This window comes from Ceratotherium simum, chromosome 21 (genome assembly GCF_057802395.1).
Source record: "Ceratotherium simum simum isolate JZ-2026a chromosome 21, ASM5780239v1, whole genome shotgun sequence".
Taxonomy (NCBI): Eukaryota; Metazoa; Chordata; class Mammalia; order Perissodactyla; family Rhinocerotidae; genus Ceratotherium; species Ceratotherium simum.
Window position 1 is genome coordinate 8,410,623 of NC_141920.1, and position 15,096 is coordinate 8,425,718.

The 15,096-nt window shown below is 40.9% G+C and overlaps 1 protein-coding gene across 4 annotated transcripts in view; it reads right to left on the reverse strand.

Annotated features, from left to right (window-relative positions):
* DOK5 (docking protein 5) overlaps nt 1-15,096 on the reverse strand; it is a 202,024-nt gene that overhangs the window by 146,447 nt on the left and 40,481 nt on the right. Inside the window, exon 1 of one of the 4 annotated variants that reach the window (XM_087445102.1) lies at nt 12,166-12,345. The exons of the other annotated variants lie outside the window; for them this stretch is intronic. Within the exon in view, the coding sequence (XP_087301228.1) occupies nt 12,166-12,168 (3 nt within the window). The 5' untranslated portion in view covers nt 12,169-12,345. Of the gene's footprint in view, nt 1-12,165; nt 12,346-15,096 lie in introns of those variants that run through there. 4 annotated transcript variants of the gene reach the window in all.

Sequence of the window (15,096 nt, forward strand, 5' to 3'; positions counted from 1 at the left end):
ATGATGTTAAGTACCATGAAGGAAGATAAACTGAGGAAAGTGCATAGGAACTGCTAGTGGTGGGTATTTTGATTTTAAATAGGGTAATCAGGGAAGTTCTCACAGACAAGGTGACATCTGAGCAAATGCTTGAAAGAAACAAAAGAGACAAGAAAGTAATGTAGATATATGAGGGAAGAGGGCTCCAGGCACAAGAAATAACAAACGGGCCTTGAGACAGAAACACGGCTGGCATGCAGAAGGAAGAACACGGAGGCTAGGAGAAGTCCAGAGAATTCAGGGATGGTGGTGGTGGTGAGTGAGGGTCAGACCGGGTAGGTCTTATTGTAAGACTTTGGCTTTTTCTCTGAACGAGATGGGAAGTGAGATGAAGAGTTCTGCATGGAAGTACTATAAGGCAATTTATGTTAAATAGACCGCAGGGATCTAAAGCCAGAAGCAGGGAAACAAGCTAGGAGGCTGTTGCAATAAACCACGTAGGGGGTGATGGTGACTTGGACGAGGATGGAAGTGGGGAAGGGGATAAGAAGCAATCAGAATCTGGATATACTCTGAAAGTAGAACCAACAAGATTCACTGATGGGATTGGATGTAAGGATGAGAGTAAGGAAAGAGTCGAGGATGACTCCAAGATTTTTAGCTCGAGCAAGTGGAAGGATGGAGTTTCCATTAACTGAGCAAGCAAGCCTGGAAGAGGACCAGTATTTGTAGGGACCATGTGGAATGTGATGATGGATATAATGAGTTTGTCATGCCTATTAAACATCTAAGTTTATATAAACATATTATTAAACATAATGAATAGGCAGTTATGTATATATCGTATATATAAGCCTGTATATACAAGGTATTACTGTTCTTTTAAAATGAATTAACAATACTATCTCCCCTATAGGGCTGTTGTGAGGACTGAACGAATTAGTGCATTTAAAGGGCTTATATAGCCTGGGATTCACTCCATAGAGATTAGCAGCTCATATACCACCCAACGAGGCGGTGATGTGCACGCAAACCAAGGCAACACACATTTTGGTTCCTTCATTTACTCATTAATTTTGCAAATATTTACTGAGCATCTACTTCGTGCTGGGCCCTCTTCCAAGCACTGAAGACATGGCAGTGTATAAAGCCAAGTCCACAGAGCTTACTTTCTAGTGGCAGAGACAGAACACAAGGTCTCCCAGCCCCTGCCACCACGCCTAGCATGTGGTGGTAACAGTTACAGACCGCATTTGTGGAACATGGTCACTTGGCAGTTTGCACCCAGTAAGTATTTGGTGAGGTCAAAAAAGAAATGATCTCATTGTGGCTTCCAAAGGGACTTCCAAAGCAGTCTTTGGGTGATCACCAAACCAAAATCACCACGACTAAGTTCCAATTTCATAACCTGGCCCTAAATAATCTGACCCCTGCTTCCTTGTCAAACATTGTCTGCCACCACTTTCTGCTTCAGTCATGACACACCAGCCTCTGAAATGTTATATTCTTCTCTGATGAGGGATGAGAGGATTTGCTGCAACTCTCCTCTCCTTGCTGTTCACATGGTTAAAATTTCTCTATCAGTTAGCTACTGTGGCATAACAAATCACCCCAAAGCTTAGTAGCTTAAAGCAACAACCATCTATCACTTCTCATGAATGTGATGGTGGATGAGGCAGTTCCGCTGACCTGACCCAGTTGTGTTAATCACAGCTGGGCACATCCACACGTGAGCAGTCAAGTCACGGGCTGTCTTGAACTTGCCTGGGGTGACTCAGCTGTGCCCCTCAGGATCCCACATCCTCCAGCAGATTAGCTGTGGCTTGTTCTCACGGAGCAAGCAGGAGACCGAGAGAGTAACCAGAAAATGGTTGATATCTGAGGGGGCCCTTCATGACTGCTGGGTGGGGTGAGAGTTCTGCCTCCTCACGTGATCTATCTCCACCGACACTGCGGTGCCGGTGGTCTCCTCACTGGGCAATGGTGAAAATCCTGACTCTCCACTGGGCCTCCTCTGACACCACCCCAGTGGCAAGACGGACGGCACCTCATTATTGCTGGGTGAGGGTGGGAGTGCAGGCTCCCCACGTGGTCTCCACTGACACCATGGTGGGGGCCGCTAATTACCGACCAGCAGGGACGAAAGTCTTGGCTCCCTACCTGGCCTTCATAGACACCACCTTGATGGGGGGAGCACCTTGTTACAGTTAAAGGGGATCAGAATACACCACCCCAAAAATATGCTACTTCAGCATAAGGATTATTTTGAACTGAAGGTAACTGAGCAACAACAGACAGAGGAAGAGCTCTCTGCCCTCCCCCTTTCTGGCTAAAAGCAAGGCATAAATTTCCCTTTAAAGGTGACATAAACTTGTATTTGTAAAGGTGTTTCCCTCTCTCATACCAGGAATACTTGAGATGACACCCAGCGGAGTCTGCTGAACAACTCGTATCTACTATGCACTTCCTGGTCACCTTCCCACAATTTACCACCCCTAGGAACTCAAATCCCCTTTCCCCTGTCTTGTCACCTCTCCACAACTTATAATCCTTCGATCAAATGGTGTGTGAGACCCCGAGCCCTAAGCACTGCTTTGGATTTTCACTGCTTTTCTGTGAAGCCCCCATGCATGTAAAAACTGCAGTGAGATTTGCGTGCCTGTCCTCCTGTTAACCTGTTTGTTGTCACTTTAATTCACAATGCTAAGGTGCAGCACCTAAGAGGGTAGAGGAAAACATTTTACTCACCTACAGAGTCTCACAAGGGTGGAAGTCTAGGCCCCTTCAACAGCCCCTGCTGGCATGGGTGGGGGTGGGGCCACAGTCTATTCTGTGGTGTTTGGCGGATGTAGAGCAGCTAGTCTCTCAAAGTTTTCGATGTTGCTCGGCTGCCTCATCTCCTGGGCCTTTGGCCAGAAAAAGGGTTTCTGTTGGGGTGTTTTTGTCTGTACCAATTGGCATATTCAGGTTGCTGGCTTCTTTAGTGCCAAGTCTGGGATACATGAGGCAAAAAGAAAATTCAGAGAAATCACCACTGTGCTGTCCCTCAGGACCTAAGGCCCCTAGCCAGTCTGACTTCTCTCCACTTTTCAGTCTTCTTGGGTTGATTTATATATAATGTCCAGGTTTTTCAGTTGTACTCAGCAGGAGGAACAGGGAGAGGTATGTCTACTCACTCATCCCAAAAGCAGAAGGTAAATATTTTTTATAACCTCTGTATAAAACGCTTCCATAAGCTTCTGCTTGTGTCAAGTTTGCTGATACTTCATCTTACATGTGTTCAGTCTCACAAGCCCAGAGTCAGGGGAGATAAGGACAATAAAGCTTGAGAGTAAAGGTCACGGAAGTGAGGCCAGCAAGGCACACACAATCGACCATGATGTCACCTCTTCAGAGACACCTTCCCATCTACAAATAAGTATCTCCAACCCCCAACACTAACTTAAAATCAATATCTGCAATGATCTTGCTCATTGATTTATCTGCATATTTATGTTTTGCCTTCCTCTCTAGAATGTAAAAAAACCATATTTTATGTGAATCACCTTGAATCCTCAAAAGCCTAGGAGAGCACTAAGTTCTCATTTCCTTTCTTTTTGAATGACTGAAAGAATAAATAAATGAATGAACAAATAAATGAATGGGAAAAAGCCAGACTCAGAACACATGAGATTTCCAGAACTTCACAGATGATGCCCTTGGATATCAAAGTGCCTCAGGATGGACCTGACATTTCCAAGCAAGCCTTAATATCTTTATATAAGAGCATATAAAAAAAAAAGCCCAAGGTATGTAGAGTACACACATTCAAATTATATTGAGAGGCATTCTTTTAAAAGAAATGATTATATAACCACATTTTTCCTTAAAAAGTGCATTCCACAAAATGCTAAATTCTATACCATGGAGAAAGATTCCAGTGGTCATTTGTCACATCAGTGTTTTTAAACATCAATGGGTTTTGTTCTAAAACCACAGAATCTCAAGATGACTATATTTCCCTGTAGTCGTCAAAACAAATACATTCCTATAATTAGAAACAGGCTCTAACCAAACTGGAGAGGCATCTATCTGCTGTGGCAAAAAAACAAAAGGATCCCAAATTAGGGAGTTTTCGTTAAAAATGCCTACTCTGAAGCTGAGTCCCAGTAATGATTTGAGAAGGAAACATTTCAGTGAGGCTCAGTCCTCCACACCTTCCCGCTATTGGGGCAACGTTGAGTAAAAGTCATTCCGTGAGAGGGCTCAGTATAGAAATTAGAATGTCACTCTCAAAGAAAAAGAGAGAAACGCATTCCATGGTTGAGAAACCACTCTTTAAAAAAACCCCACGAGGAACAGATGTTGCCAGAAAAGGGCAGAAGGCTGAAGAAGAACAGTCATGCTGTATAAAATTCTAAGCCAAGAATTCAAGACAAGGAAACCTGGGTGGCCACACAGGAAACAGGAGCAGAATTTGCAACAAAGAAACATATTTTGAAAAATTATTCTTGTTGTGAAGAGATGCAAAATCAACAGCGCCTGCAAGGTTGGCTGATTGGTTGTTTTTGATTTGGGTTGTTGGTTTTTTGTTTTTTTTTTTTTTTTGGTTTTGTTTAAGGATGAGTGGTATTAAACACCTTCAACACATTTATAACATCGTCCTCATCAACCTTCACTGAGTGCTGATGACACAATAGGCACGTAACTAAGTATTTCACAAGCATTTTCTCCTGTAAGTGTCATGAACGCTGTGCGAGCTAGGACCTATTAATGTCCCCTTTATACAGATGAAAAAACTAAGGCTCAGAGACTTCTGAGCTCAATGACCAAATTACAAAATCAATCAAAAAATGTAATTTTAATCTTTTAATTTTAACATTTCTTTAGAAAAAAGTAATAATTTATCACGTGGAATAAAACAAGTAATAAAAAATGACCAAAAAATAAAAATATTGTTTGTTATATCACAAATTTAATATTAAGAGAGGTACACCCCAAGCTCTGAAAATGGGAAGGCTGGGATAAAATCAAGGTTAATAAAAATACAATCAGTCTGACTTTGAGCAAATGACATACCCTTCTGAGCTTCAGTGTTTTCATCTGTTAAATGGTGAAATAGTACATACCACACAGGTTGGTGTGTAAGGTACCCAACACTTAGTAAGTGGTCAATAAAGGCTAGTTAGTATTTTGTTCTTTACATATTCTTTTTCTAATTGCATGTTTTATTATTTTATTACTACTCATATTAATTTAATTATAACAGGTTAGAAAAAAAGACTAAATCTCAGATTATTAAAATGCTGTGAAATGGCCTTTTACTATATATCATCCAGATCGCAAAACCAATCTACATCTGAACGACAGAGGACTGTAGATGATGAACAATATTCCTGTATGGTTCCATCAGTAGCTCTCAACCGGGGGCGAGTTTGCCCCCCAGGGGACATTTAATAACATCTAGAGACATAATGTCTTGGGGAGATGCTACCAGTGTCTAATGAGTAGAGACCAAGGAAGATGCGAAACATTCTAAAAAGCACAGGATAGGCCCTCACTACAAAGAATTATCTGGCCCAAGATGTCAATAGTGTCAAGGTTGAGGAAAAAAGGCATCAGATAAAGAAGAGTCTTCTCAAAATTAAAGTCTGTCTCAGATTTAAAAGTACTAATTGATCAAAGTTAAGTCTTCAACAATCCAAAGAGGCTTATGCACCCCTATGTTCATTGCAGCATTATTCACTGTAGCTAAGAAGTGGAAGCAACCCAAATATCCCTCGACTGATGATTGGATAAAGAAGATGTGGTATATATATACAATGGAATATTACTCAGCCATAAAAAAAGACAAAATTGTGCCATTTGCAACAACATGGATGGACCTGGAGGGTATTATGTTAAGTGAAATAAGCCAGAGAGAGAAGGACAAACACCCCATGATCTCACTCATATGTGGAATATAAACCAACACATGGACAGAGAAAACTGTATAGTGGTTACCAGGGGCAAGGGGGTTGGGGAGTGGGCACAAGGGGTGAAGGGAGACATGCATATGGTGATTGGCAAACAATAATGTACAACCAAAATTTCACAATGTTATAAACTATTAAGACATCAATAAAAAAAAAACAAACATAAAAAAAAAAAGTTAAGTCTATTTGATTAAGCAATGTACACCCAATGTGTTTTAAAATGCAGTAAAACCAAGTATTTGTCATGTTGGAAAGCAAACATCAAGATGACCGAACATTTCTGTTAACGTGGTAGAATACTTCAGGGTCAGGGAGACACAAGCCGAGACATGCCCGTAGTCCCAGGACAAGATGCTCAAAACTTCAAAGAATTTTTGAAGTCAGGTGGCAGCAATTACTTCTGGGCCGGTAGGTCTGGACAAAGGCTGAGGTAATGCCACCCAGACCACAGGTCTCTGAGCCTCCTGGCATCTTGCCCATATTTGAGACTGGCCAGGAAAGTCATTGCCAACCAAGATATGGAAAATGAGAAACAGTGGCACGGTGAGGATTAATCGTAGGAAAAGAAATACACATAAGGTCTCAAGTCTGCATGTGACTTAGAATTTCTGCCAAGCTAGGCACACACCCACCTACAGCCTGCCACACCACCAGGCTCCTTTCTTTGCCAAAACCATCTCCTCCTTCTTTCTTGCAGCTGGGTGTAATGCCTCTACGTGGAACAATCTTCCCATTTCACACCCTTCAACCTGGCTCCTTATCTTTCATGTGTCATGTTACTTCCTCTAGGAAACCTTCATTAATGCGTTTCTCCTACCACCCTAAAGCCAATATACATACAGACCATACAAAGAAGCATCCACAACAGAAGTCAGGAGCACAGCCTCAAAAGCCAACCTGCCTAAACTCAAATGTTGATTCCAAAATGTACACGCTGTGTGGCCTTGGGCGAGTTATTAACCTCTCTGTATTTCATGGGATAATTGTAACAGTACCTACCTCACTGGACTTACAAGAAGATTCAATGAGTTACTATATTTAAAGCAACCTGGAACAATGCCTGGCACATAATAAACCTTGAATAAATGATAGACATTCTTACTAGAATGCAACCTTCACAATCGGAGGATATTTGTCTATATTCTTCATGTCTTTATCCTCAGCTCTAGCACAATGATTGCCACATTGCAGGGATTCAATAAATAATTGCTAAGGGCCGGCCTGTGGCTTAGCGGTTAAGTGTGTGCGCTCCGCTACTGGTGGCCCAGATTCGGATCCCGGGCGCGCACCAACACACCACTTCTCTGGCCATGCTGAGGCCGCGTCCCACATACAGCAACTAGAAGGATGTGCAACTACGACATACATCTATGTACTGGGACTTTGGGGAGAAAAAGGGAAAAAAAAAAAAAAGGAGGACGATTGGCAATAGATGTTAGCTCAGGGCCGGTCTTCCTCAGCAAAAAAGGAGGAGGATTGGCATGGATGTTAGCTCAGGGCTGATCTTCCTCACAAAAATAAATAAATAAATAATTGCTAAATAAATGAATTGTCCCCTTCTTATGTACACGCAGAGCACCTGACCTTCCACCATGATACATAAACTATACTCTATGACAATTGTTTGTCTAATTCTCTCTCTCTAGACTGTAAGTTCTGTGGGGGCAGTGCCTGTGTTATGCACCACTCTAATTATAGTAATTGGATCACGGAGAGCACCCAACAAAACAGTTCCCAAATGGAGTGAAGAAATGAATGAATGAATGCCTAACTTAAGGAATAAATAAAATTGTCAGTAAAGCCAGTAGCATTCATATAAATTCCTTCATTTGTTTTCTTGGAAACTTGCCTCTACAAAAATTTTACTGGAAAGGCCTTTGGTTTTACAAAGGATTCAAAGAAAATGGGAGCTTTTCCACTAGAAACTAATTGGAACCCAACCGCCCCCAAGACGTTGTCTTCAGTTATCATATGTGGAGGCATCTTCCTTGTCTTCTAGGCCAGAGAGAAGCTGTGTAGGAAGCTGTTAAATATTTAAGACCCTGAAATGGCACTCTCACTCCGGTTCATTATGAAATGAAGCAAATCTGGTGATTTCTTTTACCTGTAATATCAATTTATCCTCAAGTGTTCTATCTATAATAGATTTTACTCAAACTCACCCAAAATTTCAAAGCTTCCCTGGCTTAGCAACCAGGTTCTATGGCAGTTGCAGCCTTTGCAGCTCTGAGGTCCTACAACTGGAATTGAAGTTGACTCAAGACTCATCTGAATGAGAGTTTTAAGATCCAATGTAATTGGCTTTTCCAGTACCACGAGATGGGCAAAAATGGAGACGTGGACATAAAAATCCATAATACAATTTCATATACCTATTAATGGTGAACCACAAATTTGGCTCTAAGCAAGTAACACAATACAAACTTGATGAATTATGAGTCACATTCTCCATAAGATAAAAACAAATCAGTTACTGAGGAAAGTCACAACTATTCTTTATACTAGGTCCAGACAGAAATGTTTCCTCAGAGTGTTCATAACAGAAGGGAGTGTAGTTTGCACAACTTCCATGGAGGGCAATTTGGCAAGATCTTTCCCCAAAATGGACATACCCTTTGACCCAGAAATTCCACTTGTAGGAATTTAGCTTACCTTATACTCTTATATCTGTGAAATAATGGGCATGCAAGACCATTCATGTAGCATTATTTGTAACAGTAACAGATTGGAAATGACTAGAATATCCATCATGAGGGGACTGGTGAAATAAAATGAGAATGTCACAGAAGACTATGCAGTTGTTAAGACGACTGAGGCCACTCTGCATCTACCAAAATGAACTGGTCTCCTCCAAGAAAGACAGCAAAGTGAATACCCAGGAGAAATTAAAACATATGTCCACACAAAAACTCGGGCACAAATGTTCATAGCAACATTATTCACAATAGTCAAAAGGTAGAAACAACCCAAATGTCCATCAATTGATGAATAATGAATAAACAAAATGTGGTATATTTATACAATGGAATATTATTTGGCCATAAAAAGGAATGAAGTTCTGATACATGCTACAACACGGATGAACCTTGAAAACATTATGCTAAGTGAAAGAAGCCAGACACAAAAGACCACATATTGTCTGATTCTATTTAAACGAAATGTCCAAAAGAGGCAAATCCATAGAAACAGAAAGTGAATTAGTAGTTTCCAGGGATTGAGGGGAGGGGAAAAATGGGAGTGTCTGCTAATGGGTAAGAGATTTCTTTATGGAATGATGAAAATGTGCTAAACTTGGATTGTGGTAATGGTTACACAACCCTGTGAATATGCTAAAAACCACTGAATTGTACACTTTTAAAAGGTTGAATTCTATGGTATGTGAATTATATCTCAATAACGCTGTTATAAAAAAAATAAGTATCACCCTTATAGACTTGTGGGGAGGGGGCATAAAATTCGAAATAATTATGGAATGCCTAGCACATGGTGTGCCAGCAACAAAAACACCACCATCTTGAGCGTTTACTGATGGCCAGTCACCTGATCACACGATCTTCTTAAATTCTTACGGCAGGTCCATGAACCAGAGAGGAACTATTATTGTTATCATTTTGGAAGTGAGAAATTGAGGTTTAGAATATTAACAGTAGAATTAAAGAGCCACTCTGATTCAAGAACCCACGTTCCGGTCCACTAGACTATACTACCTCACTAATGCATCAGTCTCTTTTAGTCTTATTATTATAGTTCTGTCTCCAGCCCTGAACACCCCAAGGCCTTCAGCATGTAGCAATTAGGAGGCTAAATGGCAGCTAAGAATTAGTACTTGCGAGTCGAATTCCATCTCTGCAAACAGTTTCAATACAGATAAGAAAACTATGAAATCCAAACTGAGTAAACACTCTGTCTCTGACCCTGTTCAGGGACCAGCACTGGGTCATGAGAGAGGATCTGTTCAAGATGCAAAGATGCTTTAACATTAAAGGGCACATCCAAGAAGACAGAGAACTATCATTTCTGTTATGCCGCGAACCTTGGACTGATGGGTTACCACGTCTCCCCTTTTATTTTTATTTCTTCTTTAAAATACGCATTTCTTAATTTTTCTTTCTGTTTTTTTTACTGTTTAAGTAAAAAATGCTCATTTAAAACAATCAACAATACAGAGTGTATAAAAAAGAAAATGGAAGTCTTCCTTCTCCTCTCCATTCCTAGTGCAGAGGTTGCCACTTGGCAGCAGTACTTGCAACTTGCCTCCCAATCACCACTCTCTTCTTACTGGATAGTAACAAAATCCTGGACATTGTGCCACCCGAGAGACTGTATTTTCTAGGATTCTAGGTGAAGCCAGGTGACTAAATACTGGAAAGCTTCTTAAAGTGGAAGGGGACAAGATTATTTTGCCCTTCTGCCTTTCCTCCTTTTTCTAGCCTATAAGAGACATGATGCATGGAGCTCCAGCAGCCATCTTGGACCATGAGGTAACCTTTAGGTGGGAAGCCACATACTAGAATGGTGGAGCAAACACACAGAAGAACCTGGTTTCCTGATGACCATGGAGCTACCACATTAACTTTGATTTCTTTTCCACAAAAGAAAACTAAGTTTCTACCTTAGTAAGCCACTATGATTCTGAGTTTTTGGGTATATGCAGCCAAGCCTAAATCAAATAGTGGTATCATTCTACCTATCTATTTATACATAAACTTGCATGTATTGTTTTTTAATAAAGATCACACCAAGTATAATTTTTTACAACTTTCTCCTCTACTTTTCCACTTGATAGCAAATCAAAGCACCTTTCCACTTCAATATGCATAGCCCTAACTCTTTCTGTTTAATGGATGCATAGTTTTCCACTGGAGAAAGTACCATTGTTACGTTATCTTAAAGCCTCAAATTGTTCCCCTGTAACTCTTTGCTACTTTGTTAAATTCTGTTTTTAAATGCTCTCTCTTTCTGGAAAAAAAAAAATCTATTTCTACTCAAGTTGGCCTTCCCATGGCATTGAGTTTTACTTTGTTCTTAGGAAAGCAACTTGGCTTCCCATCCTCCATTTTGGGAACTAACGAAAAGCCCTTTGCGGGTCAGCATCCCCCATATCAAGTACTGGAGCATATACCATCTAATAACACCAACGTGAGAGGTCTGCTCTCGGATTTGAATTTAGCCACGGATGCCATGACAACATATGGTTCTGTGAAAAGAAGGGAGCTAAGGCCTGTTTCTCGGGAACAACCAGAGAATTGCAGAAGCTTCATTAAATTCTAAGCACAGGAATATACAGTTAAAATGGATCTTCATTCGTCAACCCACAAAACAGCTATTACTTGTCAGGTAACAAATAAAATTTAAAAACTTTTAAAGCTCCCGTTCCCAGAGAGAAGGCAAATTCTGAACCACAGATCCTGAATTTTCCCATTGGAATTAGAATTGAATTGTATAGGTAAAAGACATCTCAGACATCATTCAAAGACCAAATCCATGTTTTCAGGCATGTTGCTCCAGCTTTCAATTTTAGAGAGAAACATTAACGAAAGAAATTCTCTAGATTGCCCTTTACGCTGGAAGTACAATTATTTAATCCTTATCAGACCTACACAGAAACTGCGACTATTTTGAACCACTTCTCAGTAAACTAAGAGACCAGGCAAACTGTACCTTAACAAACATTTTCTATGATAAATAAAATCTCATTATTTCATCGACATTGCCTGTTTGTGGTAAGCAACTGATTTTGAAACATCTCTACCTCTGAATAAGAACTCACACATGCCTTTCACACTGGTGTTCAGAAAGAAAGAAAAAAGGCTGCTTTCTGATAAGAGACAGTCCTACTGTTTTCTCTGGGAATTCAGACATAGCCATGTGGATGAAGAGATATCTATTATTGGAAGATAGAGTTGCTCTAGGTATTTCTGGAAAAAAAACACAGTTTAATTTAACTACATGGCTCTAGGAGGTATCCAGTAATTGGACATCTTTTTTTGTGTTTTGAAGGTTTTTTTTTTTTTTTAACCAAATATACTTAGTTTCTGCCAAATACTCGGTTTATAATCAAACCACGAGTCAGCAGCAAGAAAGTTCAACTCCTAAGGAGACAATCATTATTTCTAACATTCTTAAAACCCAAGTTGTCAGCCAATACATTTTCTTCTCCTTCCCAGCCAGCACCCCTGGCAGCCGGCTCTGGATCAAAGGGCACAAATACATTTCTTTCCTGAATATTCACCATTTAGAGCTTCATGAATCCCGGCGCCAGACTGTCGGTGCCCCAGCTTTGGAGCCTCGCCCTTCACAATGCAGAGAAAGGACACCCCTCAGACCAAGAGTGTTCTTTAAACAGCCTGTCTTTATCCAACATGATCAACAGAAGACGGAGAAAACCATCAGGTGGTGATTCTGAAACGTGACCTCCGCAAACCTAAACGAGAGGAATGCAGAAAACGGTTAAAATATTCTCAGTTTGCTTGTACGCAGGCTCCTTGGCCAGACATCAGAGAAGAGTGAACTTTAACTGGGAGAAGCAGCCAAATTTAAAGAGAAAAACTTAGTGAGGGAAAGTGGCTAGAGCAGAAAGGAAACCGTGCAGCCTGTGGCTGAGAATTGGCACGAAAAAAATCGCCCACTCATGCGCACACATTTGTAACAAAAAAGCGATTTGTTTCTTAGGGTTTGGCCCCAAATCTGCAGGCAAATCTTCAAAACAAATTGAATTACCACCAAGGAAGCCTTAGAAGACCTGAATACACCTTCTTACGAACCCCTCTATAATTTCAGTAAAGATTAAAAGGATTGCCTAAATTATTAGATTTTTATTATTGCCTAAATTATTATAATAATAATTATTAAGTTGTAAATATAGGCAGCACAGTTTTTAAGTGGTTTACTTGCAAATGGATAATAATGGTCAATATTGAATGAGAGCCTGAGCTCTGGGCTTCTACAGCCTATTTAATCTCTCAACATGGGTATTATGATCATCGTTTCCATTTTCTAAAAGAAGAAACTCTCCAAAGGTTAAATAACGGCTTTAACATCCTGAAATCAGATCTGCATCTAGATATTTCCATATTCCCTCTGACCTCTCACAAAGGGGTCCCACAATTACTATAAGCCCTAAAGAAATAAAATAATAAAAACAAACAAAAATATAATGCATTCCCTGCTCTTTGGGGCATTTCAATGAATGTTTTCTCTGATAGCACTTATTCCCTGTGTAAATACGTTCAAAGGACACACATTTGAAAATGAAATAAGAATTTTAATGCTCGAGTCCAAAAGAGAATTCATTTTGGCCCATTTGGTGAGATTCCATTTGTCCCTGTAGTATTCCTCTGTACCCATAGTCAACCAGATGACTAACATAAAGGTTTCCAACCAACTAGGAGAGCAGGATGCCACCTTCTTCTGCCTGAGCTCAGGAGTTTGTTAGGCAGGCTCCCACCCCTGGGGACAACGCTTCCTTCCAGGGCAAGGACAGTCAGAATTAGACCCACTATAAATAACCCCCGCTCTCAGAGCAGCGCCACTCGGATATTTAACACGTGAGCAGAGCAAGAACTTGGCCTGCGCTCCGACCAGACAGTGACCATTACCCACTCAGGAACGTCCTCGAATAATGTTCTTCTCCAAAGGGCTGTCCTCTGGCTGAAAACAAATTGCCACCAAGCACCACGAATTAAAAACTATAGAGTGATGAACACCCAGCCTTTGGATTCTCTTTTTAAAGTCTGATTTTTAATTTGATATAGATAAATTTCAGCTACAAACTCAAGAGTATGCTAATGATCTTAATGAAAATTAGTCAAGAAAGATAAGATAGCATAGGGGAAATATCACAACCCCAAGAAATAATGTGTGTCGTAAATTTGCTTTAAGAGTCACAGAGAGCTGAGTGTGAAACCCTGCCCTCCTTCTACTGTGTGATCTTGGGCAGATAAACTCCTTGACTCCTCTGAATCTCAGTTCTCCCCACTGAATAATGAAGAAAATACAACCAGCAGCTTCCTTGCTGTTCCACAACCTGGTTACAGGAGAGAGGGCAGGTCCCGACGGCATATAATGATCTATTTCACTGTTAGTCACGATAACGGATATTCCTAAAATCAGATCATTCGAGGAGACTGTGTGATCAGAGAAGCAGACTTTGGGGTTTCTGAGATCTGTAGGGGTTTCAAAGGGGAAGTCCTGTCAATTTTCACTGCCTCCTAATGAGGACACTTACCAGCAAATAGCTGCTTATGTGAGCAGGTGGACCAGACTCACATATGAAGACAAAGGGACGAAAACCCCAAGTTGCATCTTTGCCTGCAGCAAAGCTTCCCTTCACTTCTTCCTGCTCTAGTATTAATACCACTCCCCGTCTCTAGTCCTAGACTTCCCTCTCCCAATCTTTTCTCCCCTCTCCCACCACACTGCTTTACTCCCCTCAGCATCTGTCACTTCCAAATGGGAGGACTCTGACTTTGGGTTTGACCTGGGGGGTGCAGGAGGCATAGCTGAGAGGCGAGTGGGGTGAACTATTGTATCCCCATTTCACAAGCTTTTAGTGCAGCACAATTTTTCAAGCCTGGTGTGCAGCAGACTAGCGGGACTGCGTCTAAATGCTTCAACCCTGCAGCCAGAACAACTTTGGTCCCTGATGCTGGCCTTAAATACAGTTCTTTAATTAACAGTTGTAACAATTTTTATTGGAGTTTTGAAGTTAAGTGCCATCAAAGAGGCAATAGTTGGTGGCTCCTTTTAGAGTGGTTACCGGGTTTCTGATTTCATGACCACAAAATCTAGCAATCAAATGTGTGGGCGCTTTCTCCCTCTAGTCAATAGGAAATATCAGCCTTTCTCCTTTTAGCAATCATTCAATCATTAGAAAATATTTGTTGAGCATCTATTATGTGCTAGGCACATTTCTTTTACTCTTCTAGGCTTATAAGGGCTACATTAGCCGAGATAATTTGGCTTCCTACAAATGGAAAACCCATTCAACCTTGCTTACGAAAAAGGGAGTTTATTGGGGCCGGCCCAGTGGCGTAGTGGTTAGGTGCGCGAGCTCTGCTTCAGTAGCCCAGGGTTCGCAGGCTCGGATCCGGGGTGTGGACCTACACACTGCTCATCAAGCCATGCCGTGGTGGCGTCCCACATATAAAATAGAGGAAGATTG